Source organism: Mus caroli, chromosome 18 (genome assembly GCF_900094665.2).
Source record: "Mus caroli chromosome 18, CAROLI_EIJ_v1.1, whole genome shotgun sequence".
Classification (NCBI taxonomy): Eukaryota; Metazoa; Chordata; class Mammalia; order Rodentia; family Muridae; genus Mus; species Mus caroli.
In genome coordinates, this window is record NC_034587.1 from 34,624,552 (window position 1) to 34,651,455 (window position 26,904).

Below are 26,904 nucleotides of genomic sequence, written 5' to 3' on the forward strand. Positions count from 1 at the left end.
GGAGGAGGAGGAGGAGAAGAAAGAAAGAAAGAAAGAAAGAAAGAAAGAAAGAAAGAAAGAAAGAAAGAAAGAAAGAAAGAAAGAAAGAAAGAGAAAGAAGAAAGGACACCTTTTTAAAAAAAATCATGTTTCCTGATTTTAGAGAAATGTTCTAAATTGAAAATAAATTCTTTGGCTGATTTCTATGCATTAAATACATAGATACTATTTTCTATTTAAATACATACAGGAAAGAGTTGTTAGTTGTCTGAGGTTGCATCAAAAATTCATAATGTCAAACTACCTCCAAATGCTTTAGAATTAGAAGGTTGGCCAATATTAAATTTTGGTTTGCACTATTTGGTTTGTAGCTATTTCACTCAGGTGGTCAGCTGATTAATCTGATCTATTCATCTCTATCTGTACATTAGAGTTTTCCAAAAGACAATTCCCTCTGTAATAGTTTATACTAATGACACAAACTGCTGATTTTAAGCAAGCAACTTTGTTCTTTTGGCACTGTGAAAAAGCACTTTTAGAAATAGAATTTCCTGGGTTTTTTTTTTAACCTGATTATTCAAAATTTCAAAGTATATGTGGGAAGATGAGCTGTCTTCTACTTTGTGTACATGGTTCTTCTTATACATAGTAGTGAATGACCTTACCAAATTATGCAATATAAGGCGATAACAATGTTGCCAAAGAACAAAAACTATATACACTTTCAAAATGTCATTAGTCTGAACATTAAAATTGTGTTTTGACACTAAAGGCTTGTTTGCCTTAAAACTAGAATTGTATCAATTATCCCAAAAAGACACAGGGTGGCGCTGCAGGCTAAGATTGTGATTAAAAATCACAAAATACCCGGAATCACTGTTGCAATACAGAACAAAGGAAGCAGACAAGAGCTTTGCAAGCACTATGGAGCTATAGAAGTTTTGGGGGCAAGAATATAATGGATTAATATGAGATTATGAGCAACACGGTGAAGATTCCTCCAAAGAGGGGAACAGAATTCAGTGTTTCAAAGCATTTGGAGACTGCTACAGGATTGGATGCAAGCATGCATTTCCTCATCATGGAGAAGCTGGGGAGAATGCACCTAAACAGGCAAGTAATGGCGTTTATTTTTGTGATGGTTTTGGTTCAGGTTTGCAGTGAGCCAACAATTCGATACTCTATCTTAGAGGAAACAGAAAGTGGCTCTTTTGTAGCCCACCTGGCCAAGGATCTGGGTCTGGGATCTAGGGAGCTGGCTGCCAGGTCTGCACGGGTGGTGTCTGATGATTACAAGCAGAGATTGCTGCTGGATCCTGAGACTGGAGATTTGCTTCTGAGGGAGAAAGTAGACCGGGAGGAGGTATGTAGCACTGTGGATCCCTGTGTGCTGCATTTCCAGGTGACTCTTGAAAAGCCAGTGCAATATTTTCAAGGAGAATTATTGATCCAGGACATAAATGATCATGCTCCAGAATTCCCAGATAGAGAACTGCTCTTGAGAATACCGGAGAACAGCCAGCCAGGCACACAATTTTCACTGAATTTAGCCCAGGACTTGGATGTGGGCAGCAATGGGCTTCAACAATACACAGTCAGCCCCAACCCTTATTTTCATATCCTCACTCGAAATAATAGTAAAGGCAAAAAATACCCAGAGTTGGTGCAGGACAGAGGCCTGGACAGAGAGGAGCAGGCAGAGCTGAGCTTAACCCTCACAGCTCTGGATGGAGGGTCTCCACCGAGGTCAGGAACAGCCCTGGTTCGAATCCTGATCATGGACATCAATGACAATGCTCCTGAGTTTGTGAACAGCCCCTATGAGGTGCAGGTCCTAGAGAGCAGTCCCCCAGACTCCCCAGTCCTGACTGTCTTAGCTCGGGATGCAGATGCTGGCAACTTTGGGAGAGTTTCCTATGGCTTCTTTCAAGCATCAGATGAAATCCAACAAACATTCTCAATAAACGCAACTACTGGAGACATGCGATTGAAAAAGAAATTGGATTTTGAAAAAATTAAATCTTACCATGTGGAAATCGAAGCCATAGATGGAGGTGGGCTTTCTGGGAAAGGCTCTGTAACGATCGAGGTGGTGGATGTGAACGACAATGCCCCAGAGCTGACCATATCTTCACTGACCAGCTCTGTCCCAGAAAATGCTCCTGAGATGATCATAAGCATCTTCAGAGTTGGAGACAGGGATTCCGGAGAGAATGGAAAGATGGTTTGTTCTATTCCAGAGAATCTGCCATTCATTCTGAAATCCACCTTCAAGAATTTCTACACCCTGGTGACAGAGAGCCCTCTGGACAGAGAAAGCAGAGCTGAGTACAATATCACCATCATGGTCTCCGACCTGGGCACACCCAGGCTCACAACCCAGCACACTATAACAGTACAGGTGTCTGACATCAACGACAACGCCCCCGCCTTCACCCAAACCTCCTACAGCATGTTTGTCCGCGAGAACAACAGCCCCGCCCTACACATAGGCACCATCAGTGCCACAGACTCAGACTCAGGCTCCAATGCCCACATCACCTACTCGCTGCTGCCGCCCCATGATCCGGAACTGGCCCTCTCTTCGTTAATCTCCATTAACGCTGATAATGGGCAGCTGTTTGCTCTCAGGGCGCTGGACTATGAGGCCCTGCAGGCCTTCGAGTTCCACGTGGGCGCCACAGATGGAGGCTCACCTCCACTCATCAGCCAGGCTCTGGTGCGCGTGGTGGTGCTGGATGACAATGACAATGCGCCCTTCGTGCTCTACCCGATGCAGAACGCCTCGGCTCCCTTCACTGAGCTGCTGCCTAGAGCTGCGGAGCCAGGCTACCTGGTCACCAAGGTGGTTGCAGTGGACCGCGACTCTGGCCAGAATGCCTGGCTATCCTTCCAGTTGCTCAAGGCCACGGAACCTGGGCTGTTCAGCATGTGGGCACACAATGGAGAGGTGCACACCACCAGGTTGTTGAGTGAGCGTGATGCACCCAAGCACAGGCTGCTGTTGCTGGTCAAGGACAATGGAGAGCCTCAGCGCTCTGCCAGTGTCACTCTGCAGGTGCTGCTAGTGGATGGCTTCTCACAATCCTACCTACCTCTTCCAGAGGTAGCACAGGATCGCGCCCATGAAGATGAGGACGTGCTTACGTTGTACCTGGTCATAGCCTTGGCATCTGTGTCTTCTCTCTTCCTCCTCTCTGTGCTGCTGTTTGTGGGGGTAAGACTGTGCAGGAGGGCCAGAGAGATCTCTCTGGATGGCTGCTCTATGCCTGGTGAACACTTTCCTGGCCACTTGGTGGATATCAGTGGAGCAGGGACCCTGTCCCAAAGCTACCAGTATGAAGTGTGTCTGAGGGGCGACTCTGGGACTGGTGAGTTCAAGTTACTGAAACCCATGATCCCCAATGCTGGGATAGAAATTATGGAAAGTCCCCACTGCAGGGATAGCTTTGTATTCAACTAAGTAATTAATCTTAAGAATTAATACACTTTTATATGGGTAAGTGTAATATTAACTAACTTTAGGAGAAACTACCTTGTGCATGTCTCCAATGGCTCTTGTTTATCCTATTCATATTACGCACGCTTATTCTATCATTATGTTAAATGTGGGTTTTCTACATATTCAGTGTCTTTGGTGAATAGTAATTTCACAACTACAAGTAACTCAAGTAGCATAGAATTTCCTAAAGTGACTTTAATGCTCATAAGAAAATTTGGATTTCTGTATAATTATGACACCTGTTCTAACTGTATCTTTTATATTTTTAAGATCAGAATGCTTAGAATTATTTGGTCTTAGAATACTTATTTTTCCCAAATCATGTTAAGATGCACTTCATTAGAACACTCAGTTGTGACACTTGTCGTGAGCATCATAAATGTTTGTCATTCTTTTCATGAAATAAAGTTGTTAATCCATTGCTTAGCATGATTTTTTTTTCAAAAAGCAAAATCCAAATCCAAGCATTCTGAGATAATGAAGCGCCGGGTTTATCCTTTCTTACCTCACACTTGGCAGAAGCTAAAGCGTAAAGTTATGCTGCATCTTACTGTAGCTTGCGCTGTCTTCCAATAGGAGAAACTTCTGCATTCTGACCGTCTTGTTCAGAGCTTATTATTGTGACATAATATTCTTGTGTTTTGTCATTTGGTAGCTATGAGTTCTTTTTAAAATCAACAATAGAATCCCCTTTACTATTTTCATTTCTTCGTTGATGTTTAATGTGACTTCAGTTATTTTTAACTTAAATTCTCAATCAAATGCATTTGCCATTCTAGTAAATAAATACTGTTTTGCTCATGATTGAACAGAAGAGCATGTATTGTATTATAATTGTTTTATGCTATGTTTAGTGGATCTAGTACACACATTGTGTGATTCTACCTAACTATATTTATGTCAATGTGACTGTAAAACAGTCAGTAAAATTAGACAAAGAAATGAGGAGTTAAAAAGCTTTCTTTCTATAGCGGGGCATAATGGTACATGCCCTTAATCCCCCAGAACCTGGCAGATCTTTAAGTTCAAGGACTGTCTGGTCTTCAATAGTAAGCTCCAGGCCAGCCAATGTTATGTAGCAAGACCATGTCTCGAAATGTAACCAGATACTGGAGTTTGTGTTGCCTTAGTCTATAGAAGTGTCAGAAGTGGAATGTTTACATCACTTTATTTAGAGAACTGCCAATCTGAGAAGGCAGCAAGTCAACACTCTAAAACCTACCTTATGTCTTGCTTCCAGGCAGCAGATTACACAGGAGGAAGGTGTAGCAGCCAGTCATTCAGAATTTAGTCTCTGGGCAGGTGGTCAGTCACTTTTTTTAGAGTTGTGATATATTTATTTCTCTCATTATCATCACCTGACCGCTTCCCTCATTCTGTGGATAACAAGTGCAGGATCTTCTGACAGGTTTATTTACACTCGCTGGATTTATCCTGAAACTCTTCCAGGGGTATCTAGACAGGAATGGTGTGGTAACTCTGAACAGACAAGTTAATCATGTAAACATACCAAGCTGTTCATAGTATGTGAGTTATATAGTCCTTTTTACAGCATGGACTACACATAGTGCCTTTATACAGACTACATATGAGAGTGCTCCTATCATTCTTCTCTGGTCTCTGTTGCTTGAAGTTTACATGAAGGATCTGGTAAGAGAAAACAATCATAAAAGCAGGTGAAAGGTCAGAAACCATTACTGTTCAGCCACAGAGATTGTGCTGTATGATAATTGGGTGGGCTTAAATCACCGAGAATCAAATCCCATGGGGATGAGCAACAAGTCCTATTGTCTGCTTGCTCCCAAAGAAGTTTGCTGAGTCTGAGCAAACAACAGGTTGTTTGCTCACAGAGACAGAGTAAACGGAAACTTAAGTATATTGAAGATTGAAGTCTAGTTCCTTCTCTCAGGACATGTACTCAGGGAGAAAATACACAGTTAAATCAAGTGGAAATTTCTGGTTTCTTTGGAGGCTCAGTTGTGTCATGTGATGTTTGTCTAGAAACTGTCTTTAGAGGATTTTTTCCTGAAGCAGGCACATAGCAGGATGTTTTGTTGAGAACAGACATGTGGTGTTTTTCTGGCAGCTGCCTAGAAAAGGGGGCATGTGATGATTTTCTAGAGCAGATGCTGGAAAGAACACATGATATTTGGAAAGTGTATAAATATAATCCAACAAACAGTGGGTGATGCTGTGTGGTATTGGTTCGCCTTGCTACGCTTTGCTAGTTATTGTTGGGTTTTGCTGATCATGGTCCTTGCTGACAATGCTGTGTGATATTAGTTCACCTTGCCACTCTTTGTTGGTCATCATTTGTTGTGACTTCATAGAGAGAAATGCACCACAGAAATTCTGATGGTGTTCCAGTGCCTTCTTGATGCTTCCATGATCTCAGGCTGATTGGTAGACCGTCGAGGTTTTGTTTGGATCAAATTGCTGTTACTGATTGGTGAATGGTGTTTGCAAGTGCTGCTGATTTCTGTGAACTGAATTGATGATATCCTGACAAAACAGATTAGATTTACTACAAAGAACTATTTCTAAACAGGTCCACATCCCCCTTCGCTTAACCTTTCCTTTCCTGCCGGGCGTGGTGGCACACGCCTTTAATCCCAGCACTCGGGAGGCAGAGGCAGGCGGATTTCTGAGTTCGAGGCCAGCCTGGTCTACAAAGTGAGTGCCAGGACAGCCAGGGCTACACAGAGAAAGCCTGTCTCGAAAAACAAAAAAAAAAAAAAAAAAAAAAAAAAAAAAAAAAAAAAAACCTTTCCTGTCCACTTCCTCCGGTGGGTGGTGGGCTAGAAGAAAGGTTAAAACATTTATGTGCACTTTTTAAAGATTTTGAAAAATATAACCTACAGTTATATAACCTGAATGCAGAGGCAAAATACTGTTTTTCTTGCTATGCAAAAATTAGAGTTTGGCCTGGAGTAGGAAAGAGATATCAATAATCCAAGTTCTCAACTGGAAATTAAGTAGTGTTTGCTGTTCACCAGGCCTGAAACTAACCGTAATTAAGCACAATGCCTGTTTGGATTAGAATAATTTGATTAGACCTGGCTCTACCATGCAAAACTCAAAAGGACTTCTCTGGAGGGAAAATAGGAGCTTGATCTTAGGTTAAGTTTTCACATAAACATCCAGTCTTCAGTAGAAAGATTCAGTGTAAGCCCCACTACTTAGAGACAAGAATAAATGAAGGGGGAAAACATTTGACTTAGAAGGCTCAGATCTTAGACTGAAAGATAGTATTAAAAATTCAACTTAAGGGCTGGAGAGATGGCTCAGTGGTTAAGAGCACCGACTGTTCTTCCAAAGGTCCTGAGTTCAAATCCCAGAAACCACATGGTGGCTCACAACCATCTGTAATGAGATCTGACACCCTCTTCTGGTGTATCTGAAGATACCTACAAGTGTACTTAGATATAATAATAAATAAATCTTTAAAAAAAAGAATTTAAAAAAAGCAGGGCGATGGTGGTGCACACCTTTAATCCCAGCACTTGTGAGGCAGAGGCAGGCGAATTTCTGAGTTCGAGGCCAGCCTGGTCTACAAAGTGAGTTCCAGGACAGCCAGGGCTACACAGAGAAACCCTGTCTGAAAAAAATTCAACTTCAATAATTAATTAAATTGATTTGTAGGGAGATGACATTGGTTCAGTGGGGGAAAGGGCCTGCTACCACCAAGTTCAAAACCTGAGTTTGTTCTCTGGAACCCAAAATGTGGAAAGAGAGAGCTGACTTGTGTAATTATCCTCTTGACTTGTATACACACACACGCGCACACACACACACACACACACACATACTGTGTCATGTGCATGTAGGGCTAGGGCTCTCAAGTCTAAAACTGGTAAACAACTGTTCAAGATGTTTTATGAAATTCCAACTAGACAAATGATGTGGGAATTTCTGGTTTTGTTGGAGACTTAGTTGTGTCATGGGATGTATTTTTGGAAACTGTCTTATGAGAAGTTTTGTGAAGAACAGACATTTAGTATTTCTGAAAGGTGACTGTTGAAAGGGTGTGTGACAATTGAGAGGACACATGATGTTTAGAAAAAGTATAAATATAACCCAACAGACAATGGACAACAGTCTTGCATTGGTTCACCTTGCCACTCTTTGCTGGTCATTGATGGGCTTCACTGAGGCTTTGCTGGTCCTTGCTGATGACACTTTTGCATTGGTTTACCTTGCTTTCTTTGCTGATCTTCGCTTGTTGAGACTTCATAGAGAAAAATACACCAAAGAACTTCTGGTGGTATTCCAGCTGCTTCTTGACTCATGCTGATCAACATAGTCTTGCAGTTTCTTCTAGATCAAGCCACTGCTACTGATTCACTTTTGGTATTTGCAGAGTAGACTGGACTACTACTGTTGATTTATGTTTGGTGTTTTGCTAGTGGACTCGACTTCTAATAATGAATATTGGAATCACCTCAAAAAACTATTTCAAAACAGGCCCACAACCTCTGTTTCCTATTAAACATTTTTCCCTTACCTCTAGTGGGTGGTGGGCTAGATGGAAGGTCGAAGCATTAAAGAACCATAATTAAAGAAGGTTTTGAAAAATCTAAGCCTACAGACAAAAATCAAAACACACCTTAGGAGAAAATAAGAAAGTGCAGTATCCAAGTCAAATAGAAAAGCAAAAAGTATTCTAGCAATCACATGAAGAGATAAATTTCATTAAAGAAACATCAGAGAAATGGAGCAATAACTTCTCGATATGAATTATGAGACCAACAACAAAAGAGTCATGTTTTAACATCTCAAAAGAAACATTTATCATACTAGAATTCTATTATGAGAGAATAGAACCTCAAGAAAATGAAGTTTTCAGACAAAGAATATTAGTAATATGAACACTGAAAGAAATATGTTAGAGAAACTACATTTTAAAAAAGCATTCTAGAAGAGATTATAGAATTGTAGGAAGAAAGAAAATGACTGGAAATGAATAGTGATTGAGTGTTGATTATGCAGCCAATAAGAATAGGGAGATTAATTATTGTACACCATTGTAGATGATTCATTGATGAAATTTAGGTAACTTCTAAATAATGATTCAAAGACTAATTGAAAGAAAATTAAAATAAAAACATTTGAATAATATAGGAAGAGCAAAACATAGGGGACAAATAAAAATATTCTCTAAACATAGAGAAGATACATTATATAGTACATCAATTATAATTGAATTAAAATTAAACCTAAATTATCAGACTACATTTAAGAGAGATGTAGATTACATACAACCAAATTGAAGATTCTACAACAAAGACACAATATATGGAACAAGAATTATACTATCAATGATTCAAATAAATCTTTTCTTCTGCAAAATATCCTATGAAGAAAATGAAGAAAAACATCAAGCTGTAGATTGGGAAACTGTTTGAAAGAACTTATTTCAGAGAGGATGACTACACACAGAATTTAAGAACTCAACAACAACAAGAAACACTGCCATGTAAAAGTGCTCCAAGACACACAGGTGGTCAATATGTACATGAAAAGCTGTGACACATTGTATGTCATTCAAGAAATGCCAATTAAAATAACATTGAAGTACCCCCAAAACAACTACTAGAATGTCCAGATTGCAGAACACCAACACCATCAAAGGCTGAGGAGGTGGTGGAGCACCAGGAACTCTGATTCGTGGTAATGGGAATGACAACTGATGTAGCTACTTTGGAAGACAGTTCTAAGTTTCTTGAAGCACTGGGTGTATTCTCACTGTGTGATCCAGCAAGCATGCTCTACAGTATACATGAAAAGAAATGGAAAACACATCCACACAAAACTGTGGACACCTGTGTTTCTGGAAACATCCTTTATAAACATCAAAACTTAAAGCAATGGAGATTTCCCAGTAGATCAGTGGATAAATACATTGTGGTAGAAGCTGAAAATGAAGGTTTAACATCAAAAAGAGCCATCCCCTCATGAAAGAGCATTGCAAGAACTTAAATGCATGTACTAAGCTAAGGACTCCTTCTTTGATTCTCATGACATTTTGGAAAGGGAGACAGCTGTAGTGACAGTAAAAATGTCAGTGATTTCAAGAAATTCAGGAAAGCCAGGGAGAAATAGGAAAATTTAAAAGATTTGGAGTCCCAAGAAACCAATCTACTTGTCCAAAGCTATGGAATACACCACATCAAAGGAAAACAGTTGTTTAAATTTGGGCTTGATGGTAAAGATGCGTAAAGGGAAGCTGGAAATAGTTCAGTGGATAAGAGTGCTTGCTGTTCTTCCTGACCTTAGTCCTAGACCTACATTGGACAGCTTATTAATTCCATCTCCAGGGAATTCAGTAGCCTCTTCTGACACCTACACGTAATTGGCATACAGTCACATAGATGTCCAGAAGAATAAAATAAAAATAAATAGCTTTTAAAAAATATGTTAGCTGGGTGTGGTGATTCAGTTCTTTAATCCCAGAACTGAGAGGCAGGAAGATCTCTGGGAGCCCCTGGGAGCCCAGGTTAGTTGATTCTGTAGGTTTTCTTGTAGTGACCTTGACCCCTCTGGCTCCTATAATCCTTCCTCCCCTTCTTTAGCATGATTCTCTGAACCTAATGTTTGGCTGTGGATCTTCACATCTGTTTCCATTAGTTGCTGGGTAAAGCCTCTCTGATGAAAATTGGGCTTGGCACCAATCTCATAACAGGGGTCTCAATATGGACCAATCATTGGTTAGCCACTCCCACAATTTCTGTGCCACCTTTATCCCCGCACATCTCTCAGGCAGTAAAAATTGTAGGTCAAATATTGTGTGGCTGGATTGGTGTCCCAATCTCTTCACTGGAAGTTTTGCCTGGTTACAGGAGATGGCTGGTTCGGGCTGTAGCCCTCATTTCTCAGAGTCTTAGCTAGTGTCACCCTCATAGATTCCTGGGTGTTTCCATTTCACTTGGTTTCTATATCACCTCTGAAATACCAACTCTCATTCCAGTTTTCTCTCCCAAATCTCTCTCCCCTGGTAGTCCCTCCAATTAATCCCCCTGTTCCTGTCCCTACCCACTTCCAGTCCACCTTCCATATCTATCATATTTTCTCTTCCCAGGGAGATTCCTACAATGCGCCCAGAGCCCACCTTGTTACTCAACATCTTGGTGTCTGTGGACTGTATCTTGGTTATCCTTTACATTACATCTAATATCCACTTATAAGCGGGTACATACCATGTTTGACTTTCTGGGTCTAGGTTTCCTCACTCAGGATATTTTTCTAGTTCCCATCGTTGGCCTAGAAATTTTATGATTATTTTTAACAGTTGTGTAATACCTTGTGTAAATACATTATGTAAAAGTATCGCATTTTCTTTATCCATTCTTCAGTGGAGGGACACCTACGTTGTTTCCATGACTATTACAACTGAAGCTGCTATGAACATGGTTGAGCAAGTGTCCTTGTGGTGTATTATCACATTTTAATAAGCAATTGAAAGTGGAATTTTTTTGTTTCTTTGGAGACTCAGTTGTGTCATGTGATGTTTTTTTCTGGAAACTGTCTTATGAGAGGATGGTTTTGCTGAGGTAGACACATGGGAGGATGTTTTCTTGAGTACAGACACGTGGTGTTTTTCTGAAAACAGCCTGGAAAGGGGGCATGTGATGTTTTGCTACAGCAGATGCTTGAGAGAACATGTGATGTTTGGAAAGGGTATAAAATAATCCAACAGACAGTGGATGATACTGTGGCATTGGTTCACCTTGCCACTCTTTGCTGGTCATTGATTGTTGTGACTTCACAGAGAGAACCACATCAAAGAACTTCTGGTGGTGTTGTAGAGGATTCTTCATGGTTCCTCAAACTTGAGCAAATGGGCAGAGCCTCGAGGTTTTCTCTGGATCAAATTGCCATTCCTGATCCATGAATGGCATTTGGGAGTGGATCAAGCTACCACTGCTGATTTTTGTGAAGTGAACTGCTGATATCCTGACAATCCTGGTTGGATTCACTTCAAAGAATTATTTCCAAAACAGGTTGTCTTAGTTAGGGTTTTGCTGCTGTGAACAGACACCATGACCAAGGCAAGTCTTATAAAAGCAACATTTAATTGGGGCTGGCTTAGAAGTTCAGAGGTTCAGTCCATTATCATCAAGGTGGGAGCATGACAGCATCCAGGCAGACATGGTGCAGGAGGAGCTGAGAGTTCTATGTCTTCATCCAAAGGCTGCTAGTGGAAGACTGACTTCCAGACAACTAAGGTGAGGATCTTAAGCCCACACCCACAGAGGCACACCTACTCCAACTAGGTCACACCTCCAAATGGTGCCACTCCCTGGCCCAAGAATATACAAACCATCACACAGGTCTACATCCTCCTTTGCCCTATTTAACTTTTCCTTTCCACTACTTCTGGTGAGTGTATGGCTAGAAGGGGTGGGGGATTAAAGAACTGAAGTCCTCTTATTAAAAGTAGGCTGTGAAAAATCAAAGCCTACGCACAATAACACAGTTCCTAGAAATAAGTTCAAAATAAATACATACATATTACAGAAAAAATGGTAAATATAATAATGCTCATAGCATTACTCTTCAACAAAGTTCAAAACTGAAAACTAGCATAGTTCATAAACTGGAGTAACCAAAATGAATCAAGGCAGACTTCTACAGAGGAGGACCATAAGACAATGGGGAGACAGTAGTTAGAAAAACTTGTCACATATGACTTCACAAAATCAATGTCTATCAACTAACACAAGAGAGGAGTAATCTATAAACCCATTTCATAAAACTCCCAACCAAGATGAGTAATGTGTAATGGTAGCAGCCAATATGCTGCTTTTGTAGAGCTGACCGTCAAATAATAGCCACAGACAGCATGGTAGGTTTGGTACATTTTAGGTTTTCTTTATGTTCTGCTTATATGAATATATTAACCATAGGATATATTCCAGTTGGGTGTCTTATGAATGTATTTCCTACATCACAACAAAACTGTATAAAATTCAATTATTTCTGGGTAAAATTAATAAGAAACATTCAACTTAATAAATTATAAGTCCATAAAGTTTTTTTTTACATTTTCAAAAGAATTTTAAGATTAGTATACAATGTTAACATGTTATGTTAGGGCTATCTTTCCACGTAGTTTCAGCTCAGCGGAGGTATGCTTAGCACAACTGATATTTAGGAGGTGACATAAATAACTACAGGTGATAGCTATAACTCAAAACTAGAGTTAGAATTCGTGACTACTAAACTACATGCAATTATGGGAATGGACACGTGGTGGCGCTGTCGACTAAGGGTGAGAATTATGGGCTCGCATATAACCAGAAAGCCACAAAAGCTGGAAAACAGAACGCTATCTACCCCCTAGAAGAAGAAGGTATCTGACTGTGATCTAGGGGAGAAAACCCCGCGGACAGTAAGGCATTAAAGATTAAATTGAAGGATATTTTGCCAAATAATTTCTTGGATTGAAACTGACGAGAAGAAGCAGCACCCTCTGGACTAAATCTGAACAATGGCGACCGCACTAGGAAAAACACCAGAGAAAAGGCAAGTCATTTTCCTTACTATGTTATTGCTAGTGTGGAAGTCTGACGCTGAAACGATTAGATATTCTATGCCAGAAGAAACAGAGAGTGGCTACTTAGTTGCTAATTTGGCAAAAGATCTTGGGCTCCAGGATGGAGAACTGGCTATTAGGGGGGCACGAATTCATTACAAAGGAAACAAAGAGCTCTTGCAGCTGGATGCAGAGACTGGGAATTTGTTCCTGAAGGAAAAACCAGACCGTGAGGTGCTGTGCAGGGCGACAGAAGCCTGTGTGCTGCACTTCCAGATCATACTGGAAAACCCTGTGCAGTTCTTCCAAACTGAACTGCAGCTCACAGATATAAATGACCACTCTCCGGAGTTCCCTGACAGAAAAATGCTACTAAAAATCCCTGAGAGCGCCCAGCCAGGGACAATGTTTCCTTTGAAGGCAGCGCATGACTCTGACATAGGGAGCAACGCTGTTCAGAACTACACAGTCAGTCCCAACCTCCATTTCCATGTGGTTACTCTCAGTCGCTCAGATGGCAGGAAATACCCAGAGCTGGTGCTGGACAGAGCCCTGGACAGGGAGGAGCAGCCTGGGCTCGCTTTAATTCTCACGGCTCTGGATGGCGGAGTACCGCCCAGGACAGGAACCACTGAAGTTCACATTGAAGTTGTGGACATCAATGATAACCCGCCCCAGTTTATACAGTCACTCTATGAGGTGCAAGTTCCTGAGAACAGCCCACTCAATGCTTTAGTTGTCACAGTCTCTGCCAGGGATTTAGATGCTGGGATACATGGCAATGTAGCCTATTCTCTGTTTCAAGGTGGTGAACTATCTCAACCGTTTGTGATAGATGAAATCACAGGAGAAATTCGTCTTAAAGAGGCATTGGATTTTGAGGCAACTCCATATTATAACATAGAAATTGTAGCTACAGACCCAGGAGGTTTTTCAGGAAAATGCAGTGTAGCTATACAGGTAGTGGATGTGAACGACAATGCCCCTAAGCTCACCATATCTTCACTCAATAGTTCTATCCCAGAAAATGCTCCTGAGACTGTCGTGGCTGTATTTAGCGTTTCTGACCCGGATTCTGGGGATAATGGAAGGATGGTGTGTTCTATACAGAATGAACTTCCATTTCTTTTGAAGTCCACATTTGAGAATTATTATACTTTAGTAACAGAGGGGACACTTGATAGAGAGAGCAAAGCTGAATACAACATTACCATCACAGTCACTGACCTGGGCACTCCCAGGCTCACAACACAGCACACCATAACAGTGCAGGTGGTGGACATCAACGACAACGCCCCTGCCTTCACCCAAACCCCCTACACCATATTCGTCAAGGAGAACAACAGCCCCGCCCTGCACATAGGCACCATCAGCGCCACAGACTCAGACTCAGGCTTCAATGCCCACATCACCTACTCGCTACTGCAGCCCCATGATCCGGAGCTGCCGCTCTCCTCGTTAATCTCCATTAACCCCGACAATGGGCAGCTGTTCGCGCTCAGGGCGATGGACTATGAGGTCCTGCAGGCCTTTGAGTTCCACGTGGGCGCCACAGACCGAGGCTTGCCCGCCCTCAGCAGCCAGGCTCTGGTGCGCGTGGTGGTCCTGGACGACAATGACAATGCGCCCTTCGTGCTCTACCCGATGCAGAATGCTTCTGCACCCTGCACAGAGCTGCTGCCCAGGGCAGCAGAGCCCGGATACCTGGTCACCAAGGTGGTGGCAGTTGACTGTGACTCTGGCCAGAATGCCTGGCTGTCATTCCAGCTGCTGAAGGCCACGGAGCCCGGACTGTTTAGTGTGTGGGCGCACAATGGCGAGGTGCGCACCACCAGGATGCTGAGTGAACGAGATGTACCCAAGCACAGGCTGCTGTTGCTGGTCAAGGACAATGGAGAGCCTCAGCGCTCTGCCAGCGTCACTCTACAAGTGCTGGTCGTGGATGGTTTTTCACAGCCCTACCTGCCTCTGCCTGAAGTCGTGCAGGACTCCGTTCAGGAAGATGATGACACTCTCACGCTGTACCTGGTCATTGCCTTGGCATCTGTGTCTTCACTCTTCCTCTTGTCTGTCCTGCTCTTCGTGGGGGTGAGACTATGCAAGAAGTCCAGGGCTGCTTCCCTGGGTGTCTGCTCTGTGCCTGAGGGCCACTTTCCTGGCCACCTGGTGGATGTCAGCGGTATGGGAACTCTGTCTCAGAGCTACCAGTATGAGGTGTGTCTAAAAGGAGACTCTGGGACTGGTGAGTTTAAATTCCTTAAACCCATGCTTCCCAATGTAATGGTTCAGGATGCTGGGAGAGAATTGAAGGAAAGTCCCACCTGCAGAGATAGTTTTATATTCAGTTAACTGTTGTATTTGTTTCGGTGAATTTGTTTTTGACAAACCTATTATGATACCGTTCTCTTAAGGAAGTGATTTGCTTTAAATAAGTATTGACAGTGTCCTCCATTACCAAAATGTTTACTTCTTTCTTGGTATCCACTATACTTAGTAGTTTTAGTTTTAATCGATATTAAGAACATGACTAATGTTTTTGCTTTGCCCACATATTACAGAACAAAATTTATTTTGTGTCATCTGATTTTGTTTTGTATTGTTTTCAAACAATACAAACAGGGTCTCACTATGTAGCTCTGGCTATCCCGGAATTCACTATGTATACCAGGAAGGCCTCAAGCAGACATCCATCTGTCTCTGTCTCCCAATTGCCAGCTACTTTACATGTTTTACCACACAATTTCCAGTTTTTATGACTAAGATGTTTGTATTTCATTTCTCTATTTCCCTTTATTTTGTTATGATTGGATATTTAATATAGGATCTCTTACATGTTAAACACAGATTAGTGAGCTTTTATCATAGCTTAAGTCATTTTAGTTACTTTGAGTAGCCATGATCACATTTGTCTTCTGAATTATAAACAATCCCTGTATTAAAATATTGTGATGCTAGAGTTGTACCTTTTTGAGAACTACGCATGCTAGAGATTTTCTGCATTATTTGCTCGCCACATACCTAGCATATTGTTCTATAAATAATATTAATTTTAGAAATTCCCTTCGTGAATACTAAAGATACAACCTTCTATGTAAATAATTTGTCATCTCTGTCACTAAATAAAAGTGCTAAGAGAGTAAGACTATAATCAGTAGTAGACTATGAGTGTCTGTCAGGCCCTAGGTACATTTCCAGGTGAAAAAGAAACAAGCAAACCAACAAATATCCAAGTCCTGTTAAATCAATGCTTGGCACAATCCTACTTTAAAACTAATCTGAATAAGAGAAGTAACCACTGAGGTCCTCCAAAGAATCAAGGCTTTAATGATCTCATTTTGTTGAAGAATTTCTTTTTACTCATCCTTTTGTTCTAGAAATAAAAGTATAAATGTAGCCTTTGTGGGTCTTGTGCTAATCTCAGTTGTCAACTTGAGATGTAGAACCTCTGGGCACACCTAGGAAGGATTGTCTTGCTTAGGTTAATTGAGGTGGGATGGCCAGCCATGGAAGACCATTGTGGGCGGCACCACTCCCTGCGCTGGGATCCTGGACTGGATGAAGAGGAGAAAGTGGGCTGAGCACAGTGTGCTGCTCTCTTCTTCCTGCCTGGAGATGCAGTGTGACCAGTTGCATCAAGCTCCTGTCTTTTAGCTTCCTCATCACGATGTGATCCTGAACTGGGAGGATCTTTCCTTCCATAATTTGCCTTTGTTGTGGTATTTTTATCATAGAAATAGGAAAAGGAACTGAGTGAGATTGCATGGCGGCATGGTGCCAGATATCACATCCAGAGAGTTGTGCAGTCTAAGCATGCTGTTCACCATGGCCCTGTCTCTGGTTTATATTAATACACGTGTTTCCTTTGCTTTCCCTGCAGCTTCTCTTCACCTTTCAAAAGAGCCAGGGGATTTCTGGAAATTTCAGCAATCTATCTGATCCTGGGTATTAGTTCTCAGAAAATTTCACTTCATGTTGTTTTGTAGATATGGAAAGCAAGAGACAGTCCCTTCAATGATATTTGATTAATTCCTAATTCGTTATTTGGTGCAACTTTACAGAATTTTCAGACAATTTAGTTTTTCAATTGTGCTGATTATTGCATAATACAAAAGTATTTATTCTTAATTGGTTTGAATTATAATGAATTTAACTGAGTTATGAATTACTTATATTCAGTGACCTAAATAAACTTATTATGTTATTTTTTTGATTTTTAAATAGGTAATTTTGTGTGGATATAACTGCAAGAAAGCTTTGTTGAACTTTTTGCAGAATGTAAGCAATCGAAGAGTTTGGATTATAATCTAATATCTGTACTCATATGTTTCTCTTTTTATGCATTCACTGCACAAACCAATGGGTTTCCCTATGAATTTGTCACACATGGATATAATGTATACACATTGATTTTGTTGACCCTTTATTTGGTTTTTATATCTCAAGCGTCACTCCTCTGGAGTTTAAATATTTGCATCTTTACCTGAAATAATGTTTCCCCCTAAGGATATAATGAAATATAAAAGGGAAATAGATGACCATTTCTTATCCTGGATATGTGAGTTTTGGTTATTCGACTTCAAATTTTAAGTGAGAAAGATGTAAACGTGAGAAAAACTAAGGATTAACAAAACTATCAATAAGACTTAAATATGAGAGACAGCTCTAATAACTAGCCCACTTTGTGACAAATAACTATTCAGGTGTGGTGTCCAGCATTAAGAATATCCACCCGAAGTAAAAACAAACAAACAAACAAGCAAACAAGCGATTAGAGGCCAACAGTAAGGCCTCATAGGTTCACTCTTCCCAGCATTGGGGAGACATATTCCCTCTCTTCCTTCAAGATCAAAAGTCATCAAATATATTCATCTTAAAATATGAAGTTAAAGATTATACCTGTGTTTAGTAGAATTCCCTTCTAACTTAGATGGATTATCTGACAGCAGAAAACATCCATAAAAATTGCCTAAATGTCATATGTTATCTCTTCAAAGCAACAGGAAGCTGATTATACCAGAACTGAGTCCTACAGACCGTTATCTCAAAGAATAATCAACAGGTGCATGATATAGACAGTAATTCAGTAGCTCTGACAAAAGAGAGGACTCAAGCCCAGGGCCAGTTTTCCTTGTCACCTCAGCACCCAGGAGAGGAGACTAAAACAGTAACTTGAAAATTCTCTGAAGGCAGAATGAGATCCTGTACAAAGTACACAGAGTAGAGGCTGGGATCTCTCTACAAAGCAATTACAGAGAATTCATGTGTGCAACTTAAACTTGTCATGGTCAGGGGGTTGGAAGAGAACCCTGACTCAGCTCGGCAACTGTTTGGATTACAGTGACTGCACAGGATAGTGATCTATCGAGCTAAGAGCAAAGGGGGAGCTCCTTCCAGAGGAGGATAATAGAATCATGATCATCACGGATTTTACATAAATATCCAGCAATCAGTAGATGCACATCACAAACTGGATAATATAAAGAAAACCAAGAAGAGAAAACATAATTCTCTGACCTAGAAGATCTATAAGCTAAAATCAACTAACAATGTCAACAAAATAAGAATGATTAGTAGATGTGAAACAAGGAACAATTAAGCAAATAAGTAAAAAGATAATTTCATAAGAGAATTGAAATTTAATACTGAAAGTCAATTTCATAGCAAAGAATTTTGTGTATAAAGCTATATAAGTGGTACAACATCACAGAAATGAACAAATTCAGCATTACTATATGGGAAGCATGATTATAAGAGTTAGCTAAAATAAATAAGGAGGAAAAAGGCTTGAAGAGAAGGCTCAGAGTTTAAGAGCAGTGGACCTTAGGTCAGTTGTCAGCACCTGCTGCTTGTCAGGCTACCAAAACTGTCTTTAACTCTACCTCTGATGGACCCAACACCCTCTTTAAGGACAGTCACACCCTCAAGACATAGTCATGTACACACAAACACCAAAAGGAGATCAAGGGGATACAAATTGGAAAGCAAGAAGTCAAAGTATAACTATTTCCAGATGGTGTGATAGTATGCATAAGCAACCCCCAAAATTCCACCAGAGAACTCCTACAGCTGATAAACAACTTCAGGAAAGTGGTGGGATATAAAACTAACTCAAGCAAATCAGTAGCCTTCCTTTATACAAATGATAAACAGGATGAGAAAGAAATTAGAGAAACAATACTCTTCACAATAGCCACAAATAGTATAGAATATCTTGGTGTGACTCTTACCAAGCAAGTGAAAGATGTGTATGACAAGAATTTCAAGTCCCTGAAGAGAGAAATCAAAGACGACCTCAGAAGATGGAAAGGTCTCCCATGCTCATGGATTGGTAGGATTAACATAGTGAAAATGGCCATCTTATCAAAAACAATCTACAGATTTAATGCAATCCCCATCAAAATTCCAGCACAATTCTTCACAGACATAAAAAGAGCAAGTCTCAACTTCATATGGAAAAATGAAATGTCCAGTATAAGCAAAACAATTCTCAACAATAAAAGAACTTCTGGGAGAATCACCATTCCTGACTTCAAGCTGTACTACAGAGCAATAGTGATAAAGACCGCATGGTATTGGTATGGAGACAAACAGGTGCATCAATAGAATAGAATCAAAGACCTAGAAATAAACCCATATACCTATGGACACATTATCACTGACAAAGAAGCTGAAAACATACAGTGGAAAAAGAAAGCACTTCAATAAATGGTGCTGGTCTAACTGGCAGTCAGTATGTAGAAGAATGAAAATAGATCCATATGTATCACCTTGCATGAAGCTCAAGTCCAAGTGAATCAAGGACCTCAATAGAAAACCAGATAGACTAAATCTAATAGAAGAGAAAGTGGGAAAGAGCCTCGAACTCATTGGCGCAAAATAAATAAAAACATATTTTTAAAACATAAAAAGGTGAGGCTGGGGAGATGGCACACTGGTTAAGATAACTTCCTGCTTTTCCAGAGATCTCAGGTTTAGGACCCAACAAAACTATCTGTAACTCCTGTTTCAGGGGGGTTTATAGTTTTCTGGCTGCATGGGGACCCACCCAAGGAATTATTATTCAACAACAAAAATGAGCTATTAACCTACAGAAAGCCATTGAAAAACTTAGGTGCACATTTGTAAGTCATAGAAGCTAAGTTGAAAAAACCCAATACTGTAAAATTCTGATTATGACATTCTTGGAAAATGTAAAACTGTGAGGGCAGAAAAATTATCAGTGAGTTGCAAAGATTCTAATGAGAATGGATAGGGAAAGATAGATTTACAGGATGGGGTTGGGGAGAGACAGTGAAACTACACTATTCTAAAAATATGTGCATGTAGGATTAAATTTATCCATGGACTCTATAGGACCAAGAGGGGACCTGAATTTAAAATATGGACTCAGTGATAAATAAGCAGTCTCATGAATTGTAACAAATATACCAGTGTGACAGGGGTACCTATAATGAGGAAGGCAGCACAGGTGTAGAGAGGGTATGTTAGAATTATCTGCATTTCCCATCCATTCTCTGTGATTTTAAAACTATTCATTAAAAGTAGACTTAATAAAGAAGACTTTATTGTCAACAAAATCTGTGATGAATCTGGAGTAATGAAGACAATATTGTAGTACATGATCTTCAGAGAGAAGACTGGAACACTGGGAAACCCTGTAACCACCATGATTTAGGACAGGGATGGCCCCTCAGGAGGGGTGCATCAACATTGTAACGTGATGTATTGAAATTTGGAAACCAAACTCTCCAACTTAATTCATTCAAAACGTATTTTAAGTTTATAGTATGTCTGTGTCTGAAAAGGAAACTTTCAAAATATACACATCTCTTTAACGACCCTGACTTGTAGAAACCTAAAAGTACTAAACAAAATTGAACAGTAACACCAAACCTAACTAAACACAATTAAGATGTTTCATTGATCAAAGCACAATGTCATCAAAATTCAAGACATACAGTGGAAAATATTTGAGCACATATATCTGAAAAAGAAATTATACCCAGAATATACAAGATACTTCTTCAAACCAACAACCAAAGAAACAGAAGAACTATATCAGAACTATATATATATATATGACATGAACAAGCATATAGAAGACAGTAAACCGATGGCCAGTACTGAAAATGTACAAGATTTCATGAATGATAGACAAATGCTAATTAAATTTACCCTGTTAAGTCACAATACAATCATTAGTGCTCTAAAAATTGAAATGACAAGACCAAGTGCTAACAGAGATGTGGAGCAACCGGAACTCTCCCGCTTTGGTGGCCTTTGTACAACTACACATGAAGAATGTTTATTCTTTGAAGAACTAAAGTAACCAAACCAGAGCAGGCCAGGTTCTCTTGGAACTTGGCCTATTTTATAATTATCAAAGCAGAGGTAAATAACATTTAAAAATTCAATGAGTAACACAATTATCACCCTTTTTCTCCTTTCTGAATGTATGGTTGTTTCAAAGCTAATATTAAAAAGTGTAAGATAATTTTCTTTATATTTATTATATTTACCTTCTTGAACAAAATCGAATTATCGACCTAAGAAAGAAGGTTGATTAAGCTCCTCAGGACTCTTACCAGGTAAAAGGAATGGCATCTTAGTTGTTTTGAAATGTATTCTTACACTCAAACTTAATTCAGTAAAATCATATTAGAACTTTCAGTTAATAAAAACAGAGCTTGCAATTCAGGCTGTGTGTTTAAACTAAAAGGATACTGAAACACAGCAAGTTTTAAATTGGAAATGAAACGAGAAAATGATGTGCAAAAGCAAATAAAGACACTTGGTGGCGCTGCAGGCTTAAGAGTGTCAAGAATGAGCTCTGCAGACGCCCAGGAAGCCATCTCATTAAGTCAAGAAGCAGAACAACGGCAGCTGCTTGAAGAAGAAGGTAATAAGTTAGGGTTTATAGAAGAATCTAGGAAGAAGGCATCTCTTCCTAGTCGGATTTACTCCAGTATCTCCGCGGACACTCAGGAGTGGACTATAATCAACCAGAAGCAGCAGCACCCTCTGGACTGAATCTGTACAATGGAGACAGTGCTAGCAAAAATGCCAGAGCAAAGGCAAGTCTTTTTTCTTACTATATTGTTTCTGTTGTGGAAGTCTGGCTCTGAGGCCATTAGATATTCCATGCCAGAAGAAATGGAGAGTGGCTATTTGGTGGCAAACATGGCAAAAGATCTGGGGCTCAGGGTTGGAGAACTGGCCACTAGAGGAGCTCAAATCCATTACAAAGGAAACAAAGAGCTCTTGCAGATGGATGCAGAGACTGGGAATTTGTTCTTAAAGGAAAAACTAGACCGGGAGGCACTGTGTGGGGCGACAGAACCCTGTGTGCTGCACTTCCAGATCATACTGGAAAACCCTGTGCAGTTCTTCCAAACTGAACTGCAGCTCACAGATATAAATGACCACTCTCCGGAGTTCCCTGACAGAAAAATGCTACTAAAAATCCCTGAGAGCGCCCAGCCAGGGACTGTGTTTCCTCTGAAGGCAGCCCAGGACTCTGACATAGGGAGCAACGCTGTTCAGAACTACACACTCAGCCCCAACCTCCATTTCCATGTGGTTACTCTCAGTCGCTCAGATGGCAGGAAATACCCAGAACTGGTGCTGGACAGAGCCCTGGACAGGGAGGAGCAGCCTGAGCTCGCTTTAATCCTCACAGCTCTGGATGGGGGAGCCCCGCCCAGGTCAGGAACCACCGAAGTTCACATTGAAGTCATGGACATCAATGATAACGCCCCCCAGTTTATACAGTCACTCTATGAGGTGCAAGTTCCTGAGAACAGCCCACTCAATGCTTTAGTTGTCACAGTCTCTGCCAGGGATTTAGATTCTGGGATATATGGCAATGTAGCCTACTCTCTATTTCAAGGTGATGGAATATCTCAACCATTTGTAATAGATGAAATCACGGGAGAAATCCGTCTTAGCAAAGAGCTGGATTTTGAGGGAATTAGCCATTATAACATAGAAATCGCAGCCACTGATGGGGGAGACCTTTTAGGAAAATGCACTGTGGCTGTACAGGTGTTGGATGTGAATGACAATGCCCCAGAGTTGATGATCAGGAAGCTCACAGTCCCTGTCCCAGAAAATTCCGCTGAGACTGTAGTTGCTGTTTTTAGTGTTTCTGATTCTGATTCGGGGGACAACGGAAGGATGGTGTGTTCTATCCAGAACAATATCCCATTTCTCCTGAAACCCACGTTTGAGAATTACTACACTTTAGTGACCGAGGGGCCACTTGATAGAGAGAGCAGAGCTGAGTACAACATCACCATCACTGTCTCGGATCTGGGCACACCCAGGCTCACAACCCCGCACACCATAACAGTACAGGTGTCTGACATCAACGACAACGCCCCTGCCTTCGCCCAAACCTCCTATACCCTGTTTGTGCAAGAGAACAACAGCCCCGCCCTGCACATAGGCACCATCAGTGCCACAGACTCAGACTCAGGCTCTAATGCCCACATCACCTACTCGCTGCTGCCGCCCCAAGACCCACAGCTGGCCCTCGCCTCGCTAATCTCCATTAACCCCGACAACGGGCAGCTGTTCATGCTCAGGGCGCTGGACTATGAGTCCCTGCAGGCCTTCGAGTTCCACGTGGGCGCCACAGACCGAGGCTCTCCTGAGCTCAGCAGCCAGGCTCTGGTGCGCGTGGTGGTGCTGGATGACAATGACAATGCGCCCTTCGTGCTCTATCCGATGCAGAACGCCTCTGCGCCTTGCACTGAGCTGCTGCCCAGAGAGGCGGAGCCTGGCTACCTGGTCACCAAGGTGGTGGCTGTGGATCGCGACTCTGGACAGAATGCCTGGCTGTCGTTCCAGTTGCTCAAGGCCACGGAGCCCGGGCTGTTCAGCGTGTGGGCGCACAATGGCGAGGTGCGCACCACCAGGCTGCTGAGTGAGCGCGATGTGCCCAAGCACAGGCTACTGCTGCTGGTCAAGGATAATGGCGAGCCTCAGCTCTCTGCCAGTGTCACACTTCAAGTGCTACTGGTGAATAGTTTTTCTCAGCCCTACCTTTCTCTTCCTGAGCTGGCGCAGGACCCCATTCACGAGGATGAAGAGATGCTCACTCTGTACCTGGTCATTGCCTTGGCTTCTGTGTCTTCGCTCTTTCTCTTGTCTGTCCTTATGTTTGTGGGAATGAGGTTGTGCAGGAGGGCCAGGGAGGCTTCTCTGGGTGTCTGCTCTGTGCCTGAGGGCCACTTCTCTAGCCACCTGATGGATGTTAGTGGAACTGGGACTCTGTCCCAGAGCTACCAGTATGATGTGTGTCTATCAGGAGACTCTAGGACTGGTGAGTTCAAATTCCTCAAACCCATGATTCCCAATGTAATTGTTCAGGACACTGTGAGAGAAGTGAAGGAAAATCCCCCCTGCAGGGATAGCTTTGTATTCAGTTAACTGTTGTATTTGTTTCAGTGAATTTGTTTTTGGCAAATCTATTGCAATAAGGTTCTTCTAGGAAAGTGAATCATTTTCTAAGTACTGACACTGTAATCAAAGTTTCTAGGGCTAAGGTGTTTGCATCTTTTTCACTTCGTGTTTTGCTATTGATATTAAATGTTAAGAACTCTTATATGCTAACTATACATTCTAGTTAGTGAGCTTCACTCACAGCTGAAATCCCTTTTACTCTGAGTATCTATGAACATATTTGTCTTCTGAACTATAAGCCATCACTGTATTAAGATATTTGAGTTGTGAACTTTTTATTCTTATAAGAACCATATATGCTATAGGTTATCTGCATTATTTTGCTCACCACATATCTAGCACATTGGTCTATGAATTATATTAAAATTTAAAATCTCGTTGGTAAACATTAAAGAGGAAACATAGAATTTTTCATCTCTGTCACTAAATAAAGGTGTTAAGACCTCTAAGAGTATAATCGGTGGTAGACCATGCATGTCTGTCAGGCATTTCCAAGTAACAAAAAGATACACACAATCCAACATAGTCAAATCCTATTAAATAATTGCTTGACACAATCTTGTTTTGAAAACTAATCTGAGTAACATAAGTAAGTTCCTTCAAAGAATCATTTTATTGAACAATCATTTTTTGTTCATCCTTGTATTTCAGAAATAAAAGTGTAAATGTAGCCTTTGTGGGTCTTGTGTTAATCTCAGTTGTCAACTTGAGATCTAGAACTTCTGGGCACAACTACGATGCATCATCTTGCTTAGTTAACTGAGGCGGGAAGTTCAGCCATGGAAGACCATTGTGGGTAGCACCATTCCCTGTGCTGGGATCCTGGACTGTATGAAGTGTTACTATGACCACAAGTGTTCATTGCTTTCTTCTTCTTGCTTGAGATGCAGTGTTACCAGTTGCTTCAAGCTCCTGTATTTCACCTTACCTATCATGATGTAATTTTAAACTGAGAGCCAAAACAGACCTTTCCAAAATTTGCTTTTGTTGTGATATCTTATCCATGAAATAGGAAAAATAACTGAGCCAACTGCATGGTTGCATGGCACTGGATAACATACCCAGGAACTGTACATTCTAAGCATGATACTCACTGTGGCCCTGTCTCTGGTTTATATCAATACACATATTTCCTTTGGTTTCCCTGCAGTTTCTCTTCACCTTTCAAAAGACCCAGGAATTTCTGGAAACTTCAGTACTCTATTTGATTCTTGTTATTAGTTCTCAAAATTTTCACTTTATATATATGTTTTGTAGATATAGAAAGAAAAGCAATTTGTTGTGATATTTAATTGCCTCCTGCTTTGTTATTTGGTGTAATGGTGAAGCATTTTCAGTTAATTTAATCTTTCAATTGTGCTGACTGTTGCACACTACAAAAAGTGATTGGTTCTTAATTGATTTGAACTATAATGAATGGAACAGAATTATAAATTACTTACATTCTATGATTTAAATAAGCTTATATGTGATTTCCAACTAGTTAAGATTTTGTGGGTACAACTGCAAAAAATAAACTTTGTTAAAGTTTTTGCAGAACATGAACAATTGAAGAGCTTGGTTTATAATCTACCATCTGCATTTATATCTGTTGCTTTTTAGTTGGTATGGATTAATTGAACAAAGAAATAGATTTCCTAATGAATCTTTCATTCATGTACATAAACATTCAACATGTTTAATCTTTATTTGTTTTTAAATCTCAAGTGTCATTTCTCTGGAGTTAAAGTATTTGCAAACTTCCCTGAATTAATGTTTCCCCCTAAAGATATAATGAAATAAAAAAGAAAATTTCTGATGATTTATTTTCTTAGAAAACTAATTTATAAACATATCAAAAAGACTTGAGTATGATAGACAACTCTAATGACTTACCCATTTTGTGCCAAGATGCCTGTTCTGGTGTGGTATTCAGTACTTAGAATGGCCACCTGTTATAGCCCAACAGACATGCATTTGCCTCATAAGTAAAAGTCTCTAGGTTCAATTTCCTCAGCATTAGGGAGAAATATTCCCCCTCTTACTTCAAGATCAAAAGTCATCAAATATATTCATTTTAAAATATGAAGTTAAAGATTATGCATGTGTTTAGTAAAATTCCCTTCTAACTTAGATGGATTATCTGACAGCAGAAAACATCCATAAAAATTGGCTAAGTGTCATATGTTATCTCTTCAAAGCAACAGGAAGCTGATTATGTGAGAACAGAGTCTTACAGTTATCTCAAAGAATAATCAACATGTGCATGATATAGACAGTAACTCAGTAGCTCTGACAAAAGAGAGGACTCAAGCCCAGGACCAGTTTTCCTTGTCACTTGTCGCCTCAGCACCCAGGAGAGAAGACTAAAACAGTAACTTGAAAATTCTCTGAAGGCAGAATGAGATCCTGTACAAAGTACACAGAGTAGAGGCCGGGATCT

General features: G+C 40.7%; 3 protein-coding genes across 3 annotated transcripts; all 3 read left to right on the top strand.

The window, feature by feature from the left end:
* Positions 1-854: 854 nt before the first annotated feature.
* Positions 855-3,901, top strand: LOC110284897 (protocadherin beta-4-like). Its single transcript, XM_021150890.2, has one exon. The coding sequence runs from the start codon at positions 956-958 to the stop codon at positions 3,440-3,442; it is 2,487 nt and encodes an 828-aa protein (XP_021006549.1). The 5' UTR covers positions 855-955; the 3' UTR covers positions 3,443-3,901.
* Positions 3,902-12,716: 8,815 nt separating this feature from the next.
* Positions 12,717-17,058, top strand: LOC110284904 (protocadherin beta-6-like). Its single transcript, XM_021150898.2, has 2 exons — positions 12,717-15,258; positions 16,894-17,058. Exons 1-2 carry the CDS (start codon positions 12,972-12,974, stop codon positions 16,950-16,952), a joined length of 2,346 nt encoding a protein of 781 aa, XP_021006557.2. The 5' UTR covers positions 12,717-12,971; the 3' UTR covers positions 16,953-17,058.
* Positions 17,059-21,571: 4,513 nt separating this feature from the next.
* LOC110284906 (protocadherin-3) lies at positions 21,572-26,237 on the top strand. The gene is made up of 2 exons (XM_029472223.1): positions 21,572-24,342; positions 25,134-26,237. The coding sequence occupies exons 1-2, from the start codon at positions 22,056-22,058 to the stop codon at positions 25,145-25,147; spliced, it is 2,301 nt and encodes a 766-aa protein (XP_029328083.1). The 5' UTR covers positions 21,572-22,055; the 3' UTR covers positions 25,148-26,237.
* Positions 26,238-26,904: the final 667 nt, after the last annotated feature.

Coding starts and splice junctions, on each gene's coding strand:
- LOC110284906 (XM_029472223.1), top strand. CDS start 22,056: ATGGAGACAGTGCTAGCAAAAATGCCAGAGCAAAGGCAAGTCTTTTTT.
- LOC110284904 (XM_021150898.2), top strand. CDS start 12,972: ATGGCGACCGCACTAGGAAAAACACCAGAGAAAAGGCAAGTCATTTTC. Junction 15,259..16,893: donor AAAAGGAGACTCTGGGACTG/GTGAGTTTAAAT, acceptor CTTTCCCTGCAG/CTTCTCTTCACCTTTCAAAA.
- LOC110284897 (XM_021150890.2), top strand. CDS start 956: ATGAGCAACACGGTGAAGATTCCTCCAAAGAGGGGAACAGAATTCAGT.